At 49.0% G+C, this 16,277-nt stretch overlaps 1 protein-coding gene across 1 annotated transcript; it reads left to right on the forward strand.

Moving 5' to 3' along the window:
• The first annotated feature begins 317 nt into the window (after positions 1-317).
• On the forward strand, positions 318-7,546 carry LOC119337765 (pumilio homolog 5-like). Its single transcript, XM_037609946.1, has 10 exons — positions 318-583; positions 1,285-1,879; positions 2,478-3,895; positions 4,067-4,208; positions 4,310-4,417; positions 5,526-5,738; positions 5,837-5,947; positions 6,208-6,402; positions 6,901-7,072; positions 7,184-7,546. The coding sequence occupies exons 2-10, from the start codon at positions 1,289-1,291 to the stop codon at positions 7,204-7,206; spliced, it is 2,973 nt and encodes a 990-aa protein (XP_037465843.1). The 5' UTR covers positions 318-583; positions 1,285-1,288; the 3' UTR covers positions 7,207-7,546.
• The last annotated feature ends 8,731 nt before the right edge of the window (positions 7,547-16,277 follow it).

The raw sequence follows: 16,277 nt of genomic DNA on the forward strand, positions 1-16,277 counted from the left end.
CAAATCCCAAATTATTTTTAAACTGGGTCAGATCCTGAATTTCTATTGGAAAAGGGTCAAAACACGAAATTTTGCCTAGAGTTGCTCCACTCGGGTGGCCGTAACGTCTAAGCGCGCACCTGCTACCGTCACCTAGCTGACCCGGTGACCCCTGTGCCCCGTGCTCGGCGACACGTTGGCGTACCAGATAGGCCCGTCACCGTCACCACCACCGCATCCTTGCCGCACATCACCTCCCAGCACGACCCTCAAAGCAGTGGGGACGGCGCCGCCGCCCGCAGCAAGCAAGCGGTTCGAGGGTTTTAGACGCGACATCCTTTTTCTCCGCCCGCAAAAGAGAAAGGGGGGAAGACCGAGAGAGGAGAAGGAAGGCTTCCAGAAGGAGAAGATCGGCGGCGACGAGAGGGAGAAGGCGGGGCTCGAGCTGGTTGTTCTCCGGGGAGGGAGAGGGAGAGGGAAGCGAGGCCTGGCCAGCTGCCGCGGCGTGGGGCCGAGGAGGGAGAGGGGAAGGAGGAGGCGGGTTGGTGCTGGCGCTGGTGCTCGCCTAGGGTTTGGAAGCTTCGGCTGGCTCGGAGGCGTCAAGGTACCTATCCTTCTCTCTCACTCTGTGCTCTCTCTCTCTCTCTCTCCCGTATATAATCAGGCGACCTCACTAGTACAAAAAAAATCGTCTAAAAGGGCTCACCGGAACAAAAAAGAATCGGGAGTTTTCTCGATTTTGTTGTGATTCGGAGGGTACAGGATTGAGGGCGTCGGGAATGGCCTAACTTTATGTCCAGGTGTTTCATGTTTGATAGATTTATGCCTGATTTCGCGGCCAAGCTCTTGCCTTTTAGGTGCAAATTGGGCGCTAGTGATGCGCTTTCGCTTTGGAATTGCTGTGTGGTTAGGCTGCAAGCATATAATCCATTGCGCGTGGCTTCTCGTTGGCAAGTCATTTCCATTTATCGCAAGTTATAATGCCACATTTTGCATCTTTGAAAGATTCCGAGGCTTGGTACATGTTTCGGTGGTCTTCTTGTATGCTGTTATTTTGTCATTCATAGTTTCCTAACATGAAACTGCAACTTTAGAAAGCATTTGCTTCAACCAAGCTTATCTTGTTGCCCGTTGAATGTGCCAAATCGGCAAATCCAGTTACTACTGAATAAATATATATATATATAAAAGTTGATCTTGAACAGCTAGGCTAGGAAAATGATAGAATAGGAACGCAACTTGCTAATACAGTCAATTGATAAACAATAAATATTCATTTCCCCCCTTTCATATGGTTCCTTGCAGTGTAATGGCCACACAGAGTGCTGTTCGGTTAATTGGAGGGGCAGGGGCTGGTGGCTGGACTAAGGATTTTGGAGCATTCGACTCTCCACTGGGAAATCTTCCAGGAGAAGGGCTGGGGTTTGTGGAGAATGGGAGTGGGATTTATGGGGGCTGGGGGGAGTCTGTCCCAAATCGAAGTGGAAGCGCACCTCCTAGCATGGAGGGATCTCTGGCTGCTCTTGGTAATCTTATAGGTCAGCGGAGTGGAAACTTCGACGCCAGTCTAGGTATCTTGGACAATGTGACTGGCAGTTCCACTGCTGAGGAGCAGTTACGTGCTGATCCTGCATACTTTGACTATTATGGTTCCAAGGTGAATTTGAACCCAAGGCTTCCTCCTCCACTAATCTCAAGGGAGAGTCGCCGCTTCATGAACCGAGTTGGCAAGGTTAAAGAATGGAGAGTGGTTTCCCAGGATGACAGCAATAAAGGCTCCTTATTTATGCCTCGATCTACTCTATCAACTCACAAGGAAGAACCTGAAGATGATAGGTCTCCAAGGTTGGATTCAAGTTCTGCACATGATGAACAGATGAATCTTGTGGATTTTGTGCCGGTGAGTGTTCCACATAGACCACAAGTCTCTCTTGCCTGCTTTCCATTTTTCTGATCGATTATGTGCCGCTCAGGGATGCTTGGCCTCTTACCTGCTTGAATGAACTAGTAGTAAGAACTGTGTTGGATCAAAGTATTAATGCAATTGCTTTCCTATGTTAAGATGCCATCAAGTTTATTGTAAGAAGTTGCAAATGAGCTTCCTTGTGCTTATATCAATACCAGCCAATCTTTCAACTCCAATTTGAATGAAAATCAGCACTCCTTTGTTAGAAATGGTTGGCTTTTGTTTGGACAGTTAAAGTAATCATTGATTGCGCTAATCTAGTAATCTTGCTGCATATATTGTAAATATACCAAAACAAGGATGATTGGGCAGAAAATATGGTGGCACTGAAAATATCTTTGGAACACCTGTTAGTTGCACTTGCATAATACTGAGTATTTTTTTTGCATAGATGCACAATTAATGGTCATGTTTAGTTACATTCTTTCCATGCTGCGCATGCAAATGAAGGTTGACATTACTTTAATATTTAAATTTTACGTCCAAGCATGTTACAGTTGATCATCTCATTATCTGTTCATATTTTCTCTAGGAGAGCTTCCAGCAGAACCCCGATTCGTTGTATGATAACTCTTCACATCTATCAAGTAGCAGTATTGGTGATGGTGTAGCTGTCCATTCTAATATTGACTCATCAATGAATTTGCCACATGATGTTGTCAAGCCGTCAGGGTTGAATTCGTGGACACCTGTACCTTTGGCCAGTGTACTGAGAAGTACACTTAGCAACAATCTTTCATCTACATCTGTTCCCAGTTCATCATGTTCTGATAATAACCCTAGTGTACAAATTTCTGAGGGACAGCAAGAAAAGCAGAGCATAGACATGAAGCCTGGAAATGATGTGCCTGTCAGTGGGGCAGTTGTTACTGAACTTGATGTTGTGGACTCTAGCATGAAGAATTTGAAGTTAAGTTTGGATAGCCAGACTACGTCACAAGTTAAGCAGCAGTGGCAGGGCAATTTCTTGCAGCAGTATGGCTTCTCACCTCTAGTCCAAGGCGACCATATGGCAATGACTCCTCATGGAGCACATCTGCCCCATGTTCCTTTTGTTGACAACATGTCTCATACTCAGCTAAAACTACCCACTGGTGACATGCAGCAACTTTTACCTCAACTTGGTATGCCAACACCCTTTTATACACCGAATTCTTTTGGAAGCCCATATTATCAGAATTTGCATCCAGCCAGTGTATTGGCAAATCCTTATGTGACTTCTGGGTATGCTTTGGGTGGTTCAGGTTTCCCACCCGTTATGACTAGTTATTCTCCCCAGAGTTCTGCTGCAACACCTCTCGACAGTCCTATGACTCCAAGCTTTAGTGGTAGGCCATCTGGTTTTCCTTCAGCAGGGAATCTTACTGTAGGAACCGAGTTTGTTCAGCCATATAAAATGTATGGGCAACTTGGGGTTCCCATGCAGCCACCCATTCCCGACCCGAACTTTTTTCAGTTCTTTCAGCATCCCTCTTTTCCACAGTATGCTAGTGGAAATCAATACAATACATTGGCTCCAAGGGGTAGTGTTTTTGGAAATGTTGCTGATAATTTTGATCCACGTAAATTATTTCCTCAAGCTCAATATCCGTCTGATCAGAGGCTTCAACTTCCAAAAACTGGAATTTTTAGTTCTCCTACAACCCTAAGAGGAGGAACTGTTCCAAATTATCATGGCATTCCACCCTATGTTGGAGCGCCATTGACTTATCCAACAAGCCCAGTGTTTCAGGGGCAACCTTTCTCTGGAATTTCCCCCTTTGGTAGAAATGATTCTGCGAGGTTTCAGTCCGCCTCAAGAAGTATGACTGCTGTTTCTGGGTTTCAAGGGCAGCGAGAAAGGGAGAAATTTGATAACCCGAAGGCATGCACTTTCCTGGAAGAACTGAAGTCCAACAGAGCACGTAGGGTTGAGCTATCTGATATCACAGGTCGCATAGTAGATTTCAGGTTAGTTGTGTTGTGTTGATTATTTATCATTCTAATTTGATATGCATATTAGCATATTTATCATTCCATTAGGCATGCATCTCAGCATATGTATCATTCTAACTTCTAACTAAGCATATATACACCAATACCAGTTTTGGTCACTAATGCGTGATGTGCTCTTGACCTCAGTGCTGACCAACATGGTAGCCGTTTCATCCAGCAGAAATTGGAAAACTGCACTGCTGAAGAGAAGGCAGCCGTGTTTGCAGAAGTTCTTCCTCATGCTTCATCTTTAATGACTGATGTGTTTGGGAATTATGTGATCCAAAAGGTATGCTCGGGTTATCTGTTATGTGGAGCAAATTGTCTGCACCACTTTGTCGCACATGATAACTGCTGGTTGTACAAAAAAGTGACATGTAATCTATGCAGTTTTTTGAACATGGAACTCCTGAGCAAAGAAGGGATCTTGCCGCCAAGCTTGCTGGTCATGTTGTACCTTTGAGCCTTCAGATGTATGGATGCAGAGTAATTCAAAAGGTACTCTCACTCTTCAACATTTGCCTGTTTTTAGTCCAGCCCGATCTCGTTCTGTGTTAATTTTAAAGATATGGGTCTATGAGTATGCACCTTGTTCGTCTATTATGTATCTAGTTTTCCCCATGTGTTTATAGCATTTTTTGGGGTTTACTTGGGATGTTCACTTAAAAGTTACAAAGCTGTTTATCTCAAGAATTAGCTACTGAGTTTATCATACATTCTTGATGGTACTCTGGTATGCATGAACAAGTGGCATGGCTGCATTTTGTTTGCAATGGATAACTAGGTTAGCTAAGCTTAACACATGTAGGTTGGTGTAACCTAGATTTTGTGTCTGGCAACTAACTAACCTGATTAGCCCAAATTACTCTTTGGCTAGCTTATTAGGTTTGTTTGCTTGGATAACTGTAGAAAAAAGAAGGTTGGTGGTTAATTATGGTAGGTTAGCTTATTCCACCATTTCAGTGTGTTGACATGATCATGGGTTGTTTATGGGCCAAGGCTGATATTGCAGCTCCAAGGCAGGCAACATCATATGCCTTGTAAATACAATAGTGACGATTCCTATGTTAGGATAAGGATTTGTCAGGACTAGGGTTGAGAGTTTGAGTTTGGTTCCAACTTGTGGATCAAGAGTGTACCCTGTGAGATTAAGCTAGCTCACTAGATCATCTGACATGTAACATCCGTTAAATATGGTGGCCAGTCAGAAAAAACTTTTGATTTCAGGGATAATGTGCAAAGAGAGGTAAATGCAATTCTGAAAGAAAATCTCATCAAATTACCACCAGCTTGTAGAAAGCTCTGAAGAGAGCTAGAGTAATCAGGAAATTGGGAGAAATGGTTGAAGTATACCTTAGTTGGCAGTACGTGAGAACATTATATTTTTCTGCGTGCAATCAGTATGATTGGAAAATTTACTTAGGAAATTCAAAATAACAAGTAGAAATTAGTGTGTAATCTGCTATGTAAATTAGTGTGTAACCTGGCAGTTACATGTTGGCACGGTATAGGAATTCTGGATGCAACCAGCATACATCATAGTATCTGATGTGTCCTGCTGTTATCATTAATTTTTGCTTGTTTAATTCTCTTCTATAATATGCAGGCTCTGGAAGTTATGGAACTTGACCAGAAAATAGATCTGGTCCGCGAGCTTGATGGAAATATTATGCGATGTGTTCGTGACCAAAATGGGAATCATGTTGTACAGAAGTGCATAGAGTGTGTCCCCACGGAACATATTGGTTTTGTAGTATCTGCTTTTCGGGGACAAGTTGCTAGCCTTTCAATGCATCCATATGGTTGCCGTGTTATTCAGGTGGGTTCAAACTTCAGAATAATGCTCGATATGAATTTGCTACTTGATCCTGGCACACTGACTTTCTTTCTCCCTTCAATCTTTACACTTCTCTGCAGAGAGTTTTGGAGCATTGTGGTGGTGATTCACGAGGTCAGTGCATAATAGATGAAATATTGCAGTCCGCTTGCATCCTCGCACAAGACCAGTATGGCAACTATGTCACACAGGTGAAATTATTTGCAATTTGATTCTGTATCTTTTGCCAAATTCTAAAAAGTGCACAGTAGTTGGCCACAGTGCTTTGATTTATAAACTGACAGTGGCTGTAATAAACACAAAATACATCGCCATTATGACTTGCCTTTGGTTCATTTGTCGCAAAAGAATATGCTATGGAGTTCTATGATGATGATGTGAGTGAAGTAGCCCTTGGCTACTTTACGTCAGAATATATCAGCTTATTTCTTTTTTCCGGGCTCTTTTGCAGCATGTTGTGGAAAAAGGAAAAAGTCATGAAAGGGCTCAAATTATCAGTAAATTGGCTGGGCAGGTTGTCACCATGAGCCAAAATAAATTTGCATCAAATGTGATAGAGAAGTGTTTTCAACATGGGGATATTGCGGAACGAGATCTTCTGATCAGAGAGATTGTGGAGCAGACTGACGGAAATGATACCTTGCTGGTATGTATGATAATTCGACACTGTAACGCCATGTTTCCATCTCTTTCTTTGCATCCTCCTTTTTTTGCTGGTAGTACTCCCTCCGTCCCAAAATAAGTGTCTTAACCTTAGAACAACATTGTACTCCCTCTGTAAACAAATATAAGAGCGTTTAGATTACTAAAATAATGATCTAAACGCTCTTATATTTCTTTACGGAGGGAGTACTAAAGTTAGTACAACGTTGAGATACTTATTTTGGGACGGAGGGAGTAGTTTTTAAGGCAGTTGTGCTCCAAGGTACAGGGTCTTGAGTCTGAAGTAGGCAGTAGGATCCCATGTTAAATCAGATAATGACAATTTAGCCGTCAGTGTTACATTTTCCAAGCCTGACTAAGCAATCTGAGTCCTGTATCTTTGAACCGGCTATTGCTTCTGTTTCTGTTGATCCTAGATTCTAAGCTTGTTCGCTATTAAATTCCTGTGAGTTCATCTGCTAACCACTTGTTATGCAATTAGGCAATGATGAAGGATCAGTATGCTAATTATGTTGTTCAGAAGATACTCGAAACATGCAACGATGAGCAGCGGGAACTTCTGGTCAGCCGTGTAAAGGGTCACCTGCAAGCATTGAGGAAGTACACCTATGGCAAGCATATCGCGAGCCGAGTCGAGCAGCTTTGCGGTGAAGGTGAGCCTCTTGAACTAGCGATACTTTACGATGAATTAATCAATCTTTCTTCCCTGTGCTTTGCTTCAGCTCCAGTATCTTGAAGTGTCTTTAATCCTATGATCCTTCCAGGAGATGCCGAGTGCGACTCATAAGCGACGGGAGTGCCTCAACGCCCGACAAATTCATCAGCAAGGAAGAAACCATAACTTGGAACCGCGGTGCTTCAAAGTGCTAACAAAACTTGGAACTCCAGCAAGGAAGATTGTACATATGTGACTTTGTTTAGGCAGTGTAGGGAGGTGCTAGGCACAAGGTTTATTCTGTGCGCACCAGTGTATCTATGTTAAGAGTGTGGATATGTTTAGGTGTGCTTATCCACACTGTACTAGTTGGTAGCCGTTTGCAAAATATGTATAGTAATAGTGGTTTGGCTTGTAGTATGTGATACATGTGTGTATCTTGACTGCTTGGTAATGTAATTGCTTGCTTAAATCTCCAGTTGTGTGGTAAAACATCGTCCATTCATTGGATTGACCGAAGAGAAAATGGCCTGTGATTTATTGCAGGGTTACAGTAATTGGCAGAAATGAGAACCTTCATGCAAAAATACATATTATTTCACGCTGAAATTGGATTGGGTGGCAATCCATGGCGTGCGTGCTGTAGCAACTTCAGCTGGCCTCGAACCCTTCGATATTGCCGCTCTCCCGCCGTACCCGGCCGCTGCTCCTCGTCCGGCCCATGCCCTTGCCGCCGGCTTCACCGTCGCCCATCTCCTCGAACACCCGCCTCACCATGCTCTCGATGACGTCCACCTGCAGGAGCTCCCGCCTCCCGCCGGCCACCGCCTTCTCGTTCGCCTTCAGAAACCCGGCGTACGCGCCGCGCACGGCCTTGGTCACCGCGGCCTTGATCTGCGCCCTGAGGTCGCCGTCCGGGATCTTGTACTCCGCCCCGTGCTTCCTCACCCTCTCCTCCAGCACGCTGACGAACGCCGCCGCCTTCTCCCGTGCCTCGTCGGCCGGCCACGCCTTGCCGCCGCCACCGCCAAGGAGCCGGACCAGCGGGCTCCACGCCGCGTCCTGGTACTCCCACGCCGCCTCCTCGGCCGAGGTCTTGTACCGCCGCTTCATGGGCTCCTCGCCGATCAGCTTCGACAGGTCGCTGCCCCGGGTGCGCATGTATATGTACCAGTACGCGTTCATGGCCATGACGTGCCCCGCCACCGCGTCCGCGCACACCTTGCGCGCCGCCTCTACGTGCCGGTGCAGCGCCTCCAGCACGTTCGAGGCCGCCTCCGCGAGCGCCGCGCGGCCTCCTCCGCCCTCCACTTCGCCCCCGACCTCATCGCCGTCGCCGCCGCCGCCGCGCTCGCGCTCCGCTCGCAGCGCGGTGTCCATGAGCCCGCGGTAGTCGTCGGACGCGAGGCATTTCAGATAGTTCACGGCGTACCGGACGATCTTGGGCACGTGCACGGCGTCGGTCCCGGCGCCGGCGCCGGCGATGTAGTGCGTCTCAACACGGAGGCCGAACTCGTAGAACACGCCGGCCGCTGCGCGCGCGAGGGCGCGCTCCACCTCGCTCGCTCGCTCGCGGATGGCGACCAGCGTTGCCGACTCGCCGGAGAAGAGCGCGTCCAGGCGGTCCCTCTCGCGTGCCACCGCGTCGAACATGTCGAGCAGCTTGAACAGCCTCTGCGGCTCCCGCTCGGCCGCGACCACGCCGTCGGCGAAGCGGAAGAACGCGGCCACGATGCGCGCGGCGATCTTGGCGAAGCACTCGGGCCAGACCGCCGGCGGGAGGTGCGCGAGCACCCGCGCGCACAGCCGCCGCTCCGCCGTGAGCACGGAGGCGATGGCCACGTGGAAGTGCGGGCTCCACAGCGCCATGGAGGACTCCAGCGCCTCCCACTCCATGCCGTCGATGGCCTCGGCCGTGTAAGCCTTGAGGTACGCCGGGTCCAGCCGCATCATCGCCTTGGCCGCTCTCCTGTACCTCGCCTTCACGTAGATGTCGACGCAGATGTCCAGGCAGTCGTTGCCAGCCAGCGTCTTGGCCATCCTCGCGGCGGCGTCCACCTCGTCGTCCGTGCCGAGTTCATACTCGTCCGTGTCGCCCACGGCGCCGGCATCGTCCGCAGGCGCGGCGTGCTTGAGCCTGAGCAGGACCGCCTCGAAGAGATCCTGGAGGCCGAGCAGCGCCTCGTCGAGCGGGCCCTCGAAGCGCATCGCCTCCGCCTCCGTCTCGTACACGGCGCGCAGCGCGGAGGCCGCCTCGGTGAGTCGCCGCACCCGGCCACGGCCGGCGGCTTTGGTGGTGGTGCGGCCAAGGAACCCGACCGCCTCCTCCACCCTCCTGACGGCCTCGTCCCCTCGCGCCACCACGTCCTCGATGGCGTCGCGCATCTGGTCCACGCGGTCGACGAAGGCGACGGCGCTCTCGGTGTCGGCCGGGTTCTCCGGGAGCTGCGCGGCCTCCTCGGCGAGGGAAGACACCCGGCGCAAAGCCGCGAGGAGTGGTTCGGCGGGGGCGACGGCGCGGTCGATGCGCGCGCGCAGTGCGCGCGCCGCCACAGCCTTGGACTGGAGGTTAGAGGAGGACGGCGAAGAAGCGCTGGACAGGAGGTCAGTGAGGCGGTCGCCGGCCTCGTCGATGGCAGCTTCCGCCCCGGCAGCGTCGGAAAGCACCGAGACGATGGCGGCTCGCGAGGCACGAAGCTTTGCAAGGACGGTGTCGTCCATGTCAGCGCCGGTCACCGGGACGGTGGTGGGGCACATGGCCGGCCGGCCGGCTTGTAAGTACGTGCGGGCGTGCGTATTGGTATGTGCTGCACATTTGCTTGCGCCAAGTATTATATGCCCACCAGGAGAAAGCTGGACCGCGTGATCGCGGATGGACGGTCAGAGCAAGGCCTGAGTCTTCCTAGCCTTTTGTGCTGTGGAGTGTGGCCAAATGGCCATCTTTGGAGATCGCTCCTTCTCGTGTCTCACTCCTCACAAGCGGCACGATGCATCAGACAACAATCATATTGTCATTGCATGACCTTCGTGGCATTCTTCTTCTGATAACAAAATGTTTTGCTGAGTCTCAATCAACTGGGAATTCTTTAAGTCTCGGTTTATCCATTCCGAACACGCAATTCTAGTTTAGTGAAGGGAAACGTTTCGACACGGCGCACCGGCCGAAGCTTCGGCCGGCTCCGCGTGTAGCGTCCGATCTCTTGGTTTGATTTGTGCCACGTCCATTGTACTTTTCTCACCACACGTCCCTTGTGGGCCCCAAAACCGTGCTTGTTACCTTATCCCCTTCGCTCGGTCCTCCCCAAATCAAATACGATTCTGCTGTAATCCGGCGATGTCCGCCATCCATGGATCCACCTGCCCCGCGCTGCTCTGGCGAGCACCACACCCACCTGCGCCGTGCTGCTCTGGCAAGCGGCCGCATCCACCTCCCACCGCGTTGCTCCAGCGAGCAGCCGCATCCACCTCCCACCGCGCTGCTACGGCGAGCGCCTCGCCTCCACCTGCCCCCATTTTGCTCCGGTGAGCGACGCGCCTCCACCTGCGCTGGAACGGCGGCTACACCGTGGACTAGCGGACGAGATGCTGGAAACGGCCTTGGCGGGAGCTGCAGTCGGCGACATTTTTTGCTACATCCGGTTACTATTTTTGCTGGAATCAGCAACATTTTTTTGCTACGATCCACATTTTAGAGTGCTTTTTGCTGGAACCGCTCCCAAATTTTGCTACCATGGTTTTGTTTTTTGCTACAACCGTTGCATCTCTTGTCTTTTGATTTTTTTGCTAGATCCATCTATATGCTGGAACGATTCCAAGTTTTGCTACCACGGTTTTTTATTTTTGCTACTGCCGTCTTAGTTTTTGCTATCATCCCTGTTTTTGATTTTTTTGCTGGATCCATCCTTTTGCTGGAACCACTTTATTTTTGCCACACGGTCTTTGAATTTTGCTACCACCGTCTTCATTTTTTGCTACAACCTTATTTTTGATTTGTTTTGCCGGATCCATCTTCTTGCTGGAATCACTCCCAAATTTTGCTACCATCGTTTTGTTTTTTGCTTCCACTGTCTTTGATTTGTGCTACCACCCGTCTTTTTTATTTTTGCTGGATCTATAATATTGCTTGAAGGGATTGAACCAGCTATTTATTCTGTTGAAACCAGCGATTTGTTTTGTTGGAACAACTTCTTTTCAGAGCGGGATGACCACTGGAACCACAAGCGAGGCGGTGGTGCTGCACCAGCGACAACGATGACCAGTTGACGGGATTGACGATGGCTGGTGGCGATGCTGGAAACGCCCACCCGGCGGTGCTACAACCAGTGGGGGTGGGGACACTCGCTGAGCTGCAAAGGCCTACAGCACTGGACATATTTGTTTCGACAGGAGGGTGGGCAGCACCGGCGAGGGGCGCGCGGGAGGCTACTGTTGACAACAGGGGCGTGGGGCGCGTGCTGCACGACGGCGGCGAGGCAAGCCGGAGGGGAACTTCGATCTGCCAGTGGGAGGGGCGCGGCCTTGCTCGATGCGAGCGGACGGCTTTCTTTTGTTTCCTGTGGCGAAGGAAGAAAACATTGCGGATCCAATCGAGTGGCTGTGGATGCATGTATCGGGCGGCTAGGGGCCGACCGGCCGAAAGGTTTCGGCCGGCGCACCGGCGCTTAGTGGTCGCCTTTAGTGAAAGAGCAAGTTGCACTTCTATACTTATCATTAAAAAAAAGGGTTGCACTTCTATATCAAGAGAATTAAGATCTCGGTCAATTGATACCTAGACATATTCATTTGTTTGAAATAATACAATCACACCATCATTCTGTTGTAAATTGGGTAAACAGAAAATTATCATTTTCGAGAATGTGAAGTAAACAATAATTCCCAGGAAGAAACATGCCACATGGCGCGTTTAGAGTGCACCCAAATGGCTCGGGCTAGAAACTTCCGCTTGGCCCTTGTTTGACTCGGTTAAAGATTGGTGGATGACACGTCAAACCGACAAGCCAAGGCAACCCTCACCATGCTCGTGTCATGGAAAATTTGGAACGAGTGTAACGCAAGAGTTTTCAAACATAAGAACGCTCCACCGACAATCTTGCTTCCCTCCATCTCTACCGAGGCCAACCTTTGGATCGTCGCTGGTGCAAAAAAGCTAGGGTCTTTAATTTTGCGAGAATAATCCGCATGCCGTGTAATTGAGTGACTTGTAACAAACTCTTTCTCTCTTATTTAATGGATGAGACAAAGCTTTTGCCTCCATTTAAAAAAAATGGTCAAATTACTCGCACCACATTCTTGTGAATGAAAATTCGCCTTTCGATTCCAAGGGCATTTCGCAACAAATCAAATTGATCCCATCTTTTTAAGCAATACCAAGCAATTAGACAAATCCAGGTTAGCAAAATTAAATTAACCAATGCTTCTAATAGCAACCTTTTTTCCGGGGGACTAATAACCACTTTATCTTTTTTTAGTAAACCGTGCATATCATTAAGCAACAATATGTACAAACACACATGGCAACAACTAAAGAAACTAAGAGTTGACAGATGTCCTGGAAACTATGCAGAGAGGATCCCAAGGCATGAAAGAACACATGAAGGTCCATAAGGATCCATGCACACCGAAACTAACAATTGCAATCAAAATCCAACACCGCCGAGGTGCTCGCCAGAGAAGAAGCACAATTTCCACCATCGCACAATCTAGGGAAACACCGTAGCCATAATGGCTTTTTGAGTCGATGACACCATTGCACAACATATGTCACTATGGCAGGTCGACCTGGGAACATCCCCATGCTAACCTAGACCCGAATCCACCACATCCCATCGATGTAGTCGGGGAAGAGTGCCAAATCCGCAACCGTCGTACCATGAATCCCGCTTTAGGAAACCCATCTCGTGCCAGTGATGGTGTATAAACCTGTCATTATCCTCGATAGGGTGGCGAACGTTGTTGGAAGTACCAGATGGGAGATCACACGAGGAAGTTACCTAGGTTCGGGCCTCCAGGAAGGAGTAACACCTTACGTCCTGCTTTTGGTTTGTATTCATGGTGGAGTACCTCGTGCGAGGGTTACAATGGAGGATGAAGTATGAGACTACCGAGAGTGTGATCCAACATATGTAGATACCTTCCCTAGCCCCCACCTTACATAGATGATGGGGGCTAGGGTTTTACAGGAGATCGATCCGGTCTAACCCGCCGCCACCTTGGCTTGCTCGTCAGGATGATCCTTGTGGTTTATCCAGGGGATTCCTCCTGTGGTTAGGATTTCGTAGAGCTTCATGGGCCCTGAGATGTGCCTGCTGCCAGGCTCCCCACCAAGTGGCCACCCCCTGTGTGTATATAACACCCCTGTGTAATGATGCTACAGTAACCCTTGGGGTTAAGTTAATCTTTTGCTAAACAAGTGTTTGATCATCATTGTCTAATACCTCTTTCAAATTCTAGTTGAATTCAATTTCAAATTATGAGTGAAATTCAACTTTGCTCAAACATGAAAACTAAAATGTTCATCATGTGGAAAATATTCACTTATTAATATTGGTGGTGAACCAACACTTTTACAAAATGTTTAAATGGATTAAACTATTTAAAACAGTGGCTAAAATAATGTTTTAAATGCATTTTTACTTTATAAAAACACTAAAATAAATTATTTAACTACTACACTTAATGTGACGGTAACCTAAATTATAATGAATTTAGGTGCAGTTGTTTTAGTTTGTAGAACAAATTTGATTATAAAGGATTTTGGAAAAACATATGCTTTAAAAGAAAAAAAGAAAAAAAAGGAAAAAGAAAAGGCAAGAAAAAGGGGTGGGAGAGCCCCTGGCCTCCCCTTGGGCCTCGGCCTTCCCAACAGGCCCAGCTGGCCTGGCCCACCAGCCTCCCCGGTCGCTCTCCCCTCCCTCCTATTCCCCCGGTGCGCGCCGCTACAAGGGCTCGTCGTCGCCTGACCACCCCGCCGACAACGTAGCGAATGGATAAGAGCAACCCCCTCCGTCTCCTCGATTCCTCCCCCACCTACCTCCACCCACTCCCCTCTCCATCTCGGCCGCTCTCTCCCTCGCTCTCTGAACTCGCCCGAGCGAGGCCATGGCTATGCCGCCGTCGACCGCGTAGCCACCGCGCCCAACCACCGTGCCCACGAGACACGCCATCATCTTATTCATCAGCCGGTGGCCTCAGCTGCAGCTGGGGAGCACCGAATCGCTGTTTCCCTTTCGTCCTCATCTATGGTCACCGCCGCACTTCTTCGTCTCCGGCGTCGGCCTCTGCTGCTCCTAAGCTATCACGGGCCTGCGTGCGTGCCGCTAGGTGAGCATGCTTCCCTCCTCTGCCCTCTAGGTCCTCTAGATCACGCCGTAGTTAGCTCATCGTCGAACCCGAGCTCTGGTCGTTGCAGTTTGCTTCGTCGACTTGGCCATGGCCTCTGTCGTGCTCGTGTGAGCACGACATCGTGTTCCTGTTGCCTCCAGGAGTCGAACACGCCCGCGCCCGCGCTCTCCCGTACTCCGTAGTGTTGGATCCGTCGAAGCCCGAACTCTGGTGCCGCTTTAGCACATCGCTGGCGCCGCTCCGGCCGGCTCCTCTCACTAGTCTAGATGAACGCAGTGTTGAACGACCGTTCTAAAACGCCCAACCACGCACACTTTGGTGCGGTGTGGAACATTTCCGAATGTCTCCGGCGAGCTCCGCCGTGTTTTTGGTCGCCGGAGCAACTCTGGTGGCCGTCGTCGACGTGGCATGACAGGTGGGCCCCCTGGGACATTGATGCTGGGCCCCACGAGCCCCCATTGATTGGGTTGACCCAGTCAACATGCTGACTAGGCAGCCTAGTCACTGACGTGTGGGTCCTCCTCGGTTAATTAATCAAATAAACCTTTTAATAATTAAAACTAATTAGTTAAGTTAATTAGACTATGACAGGTGGGGCCTACCTGCTAAATAACTATGTTTAGTTAGTCTTAAAACTCTGTTAGCTCTCTGTCTATGACATGTGGGTCCCACTAGACCCATAGGTCAGGTTTGACCTGGTCGGCGAGTCTGTTGACTGTTGACATCATCCCCATGCAATGCTGACGTCATATTCATTTTCTGTTAATTCTGTTAATTTAAATAATTTCAAAAAAACTATTAAAACTTTAGAAAATCATAGATAATAAACCGTAACTCGGATGAAAATGTTTTCTACATGAAAGTTGCTCAGAAAAATTCAACGAATCCGAATACGTTGTCCGTTCATCTGTCTCATGCCCCTAGCATGCTGAACATGGAACCGTCCCCTCTCTCTCACCTGTTCAGAATCCGCCTAACGACAGGAATTCATCCTTAGATGTTTTTCCCCTCCGTCTGCAATGTGTAGTACTATGTTAGGGCGACCCTAGTTCTGCATATCGTCATATCATGCTTAGTGATGCTTCTGTTAACTCTGTAATTACCGTTTCCTCCCCGTCTTCTCTCCGGTAGACCCCGAGACCCATGCTGCCCCTGTAATTGACTACGTCGATGATGACCCGTCTTCCTTTGCAGCTGAGCTTCAAGGCAAGGAAACCCCCCTTGTTCATTCCGATCGCCCATTTCTTTCCCTCTCTTGCTTGCATTAAAATTGCTACCTCTTTTGTATGATCCTATTCTGATGCATAGCCTGTTTTTGGTTACCTGCTTTCATACCTTACCTGCTTATTCTAAACTGCTTAGTATAGGTTGGCTAGAGATCCATCAGAGACCCCACCTTATCCCTACTACCCCGCTGGATCTTCGAAAGACTCGGACAACGAGATGGACAATCAGGCCCCGACACCGCACATCACCCCCCTTTGTTGTACAATGTGGCACCCCGGCTCAGAGCAACCGGTTTACCCTGCATTGCGAGCCCAGGGATCGAGTCTTCTGGCAATACACAACAACATGGTATAGAATAACTGCTTTATTGATACTAGCATGGTACAAAGGTCTGATATTACATCAAGATTCGAGGCCAAGCGGCACACACGGTGCTGCTGGACAGTATGTACATTATTTAATGAACATGGCTGGGGCCTCGATCACACGAAACTACGCGGCAGCGGAAGAACGACGTAGCGGAACTCCATGGCACAGGGACACCGACGTGGACACGGCCTAGACACGAGATGTGCTCCGATGCGAATTAGCTTGCCTGAAAACTGGCATGACACGCTAGGTCAGTACATGGAATG

This window comes from Triticum dicoccoides, chromosome 7B (genome assembly GCF_002162155.2).
Source record: "Triticum dicoccoides isolate Atlit2015 ecotype Zavitan chromosome 7B, WEW_v2.0, whole genome shotgun sequence".
Lineage (NCBI taxonomy): Eukaryota > Viridiplantae > Streptophyta > Magnoliopsida > Poales > Poaceae > Triticum > Triticum dicoccoides.

Excerpts from the sequence above, each read along its gene's own strand:
- LOC119337765 (XM_037609946.1), top strand. The coding sequence starts at position 1,289 with ATGGCCACACAGAGTGCTGTTCGGTTAATTGGAGGGGCAGGGGCTGGT. Across the intron at positions 4,418-5,525 it reads GATGCAGAGTAATTCAAAAG|GCTCTGGAAGTTATGGAACT; the intron begins GTACTCTCACTC and ends TATAATATGCAG. Across the intron at positions 6,403-6,900 it reads ACGGAAATGATACCTTGCTG|GCAATGATGAAGGATCAGTA; the intron begins GTATGTATGATA and ends TTATGCAATTAG.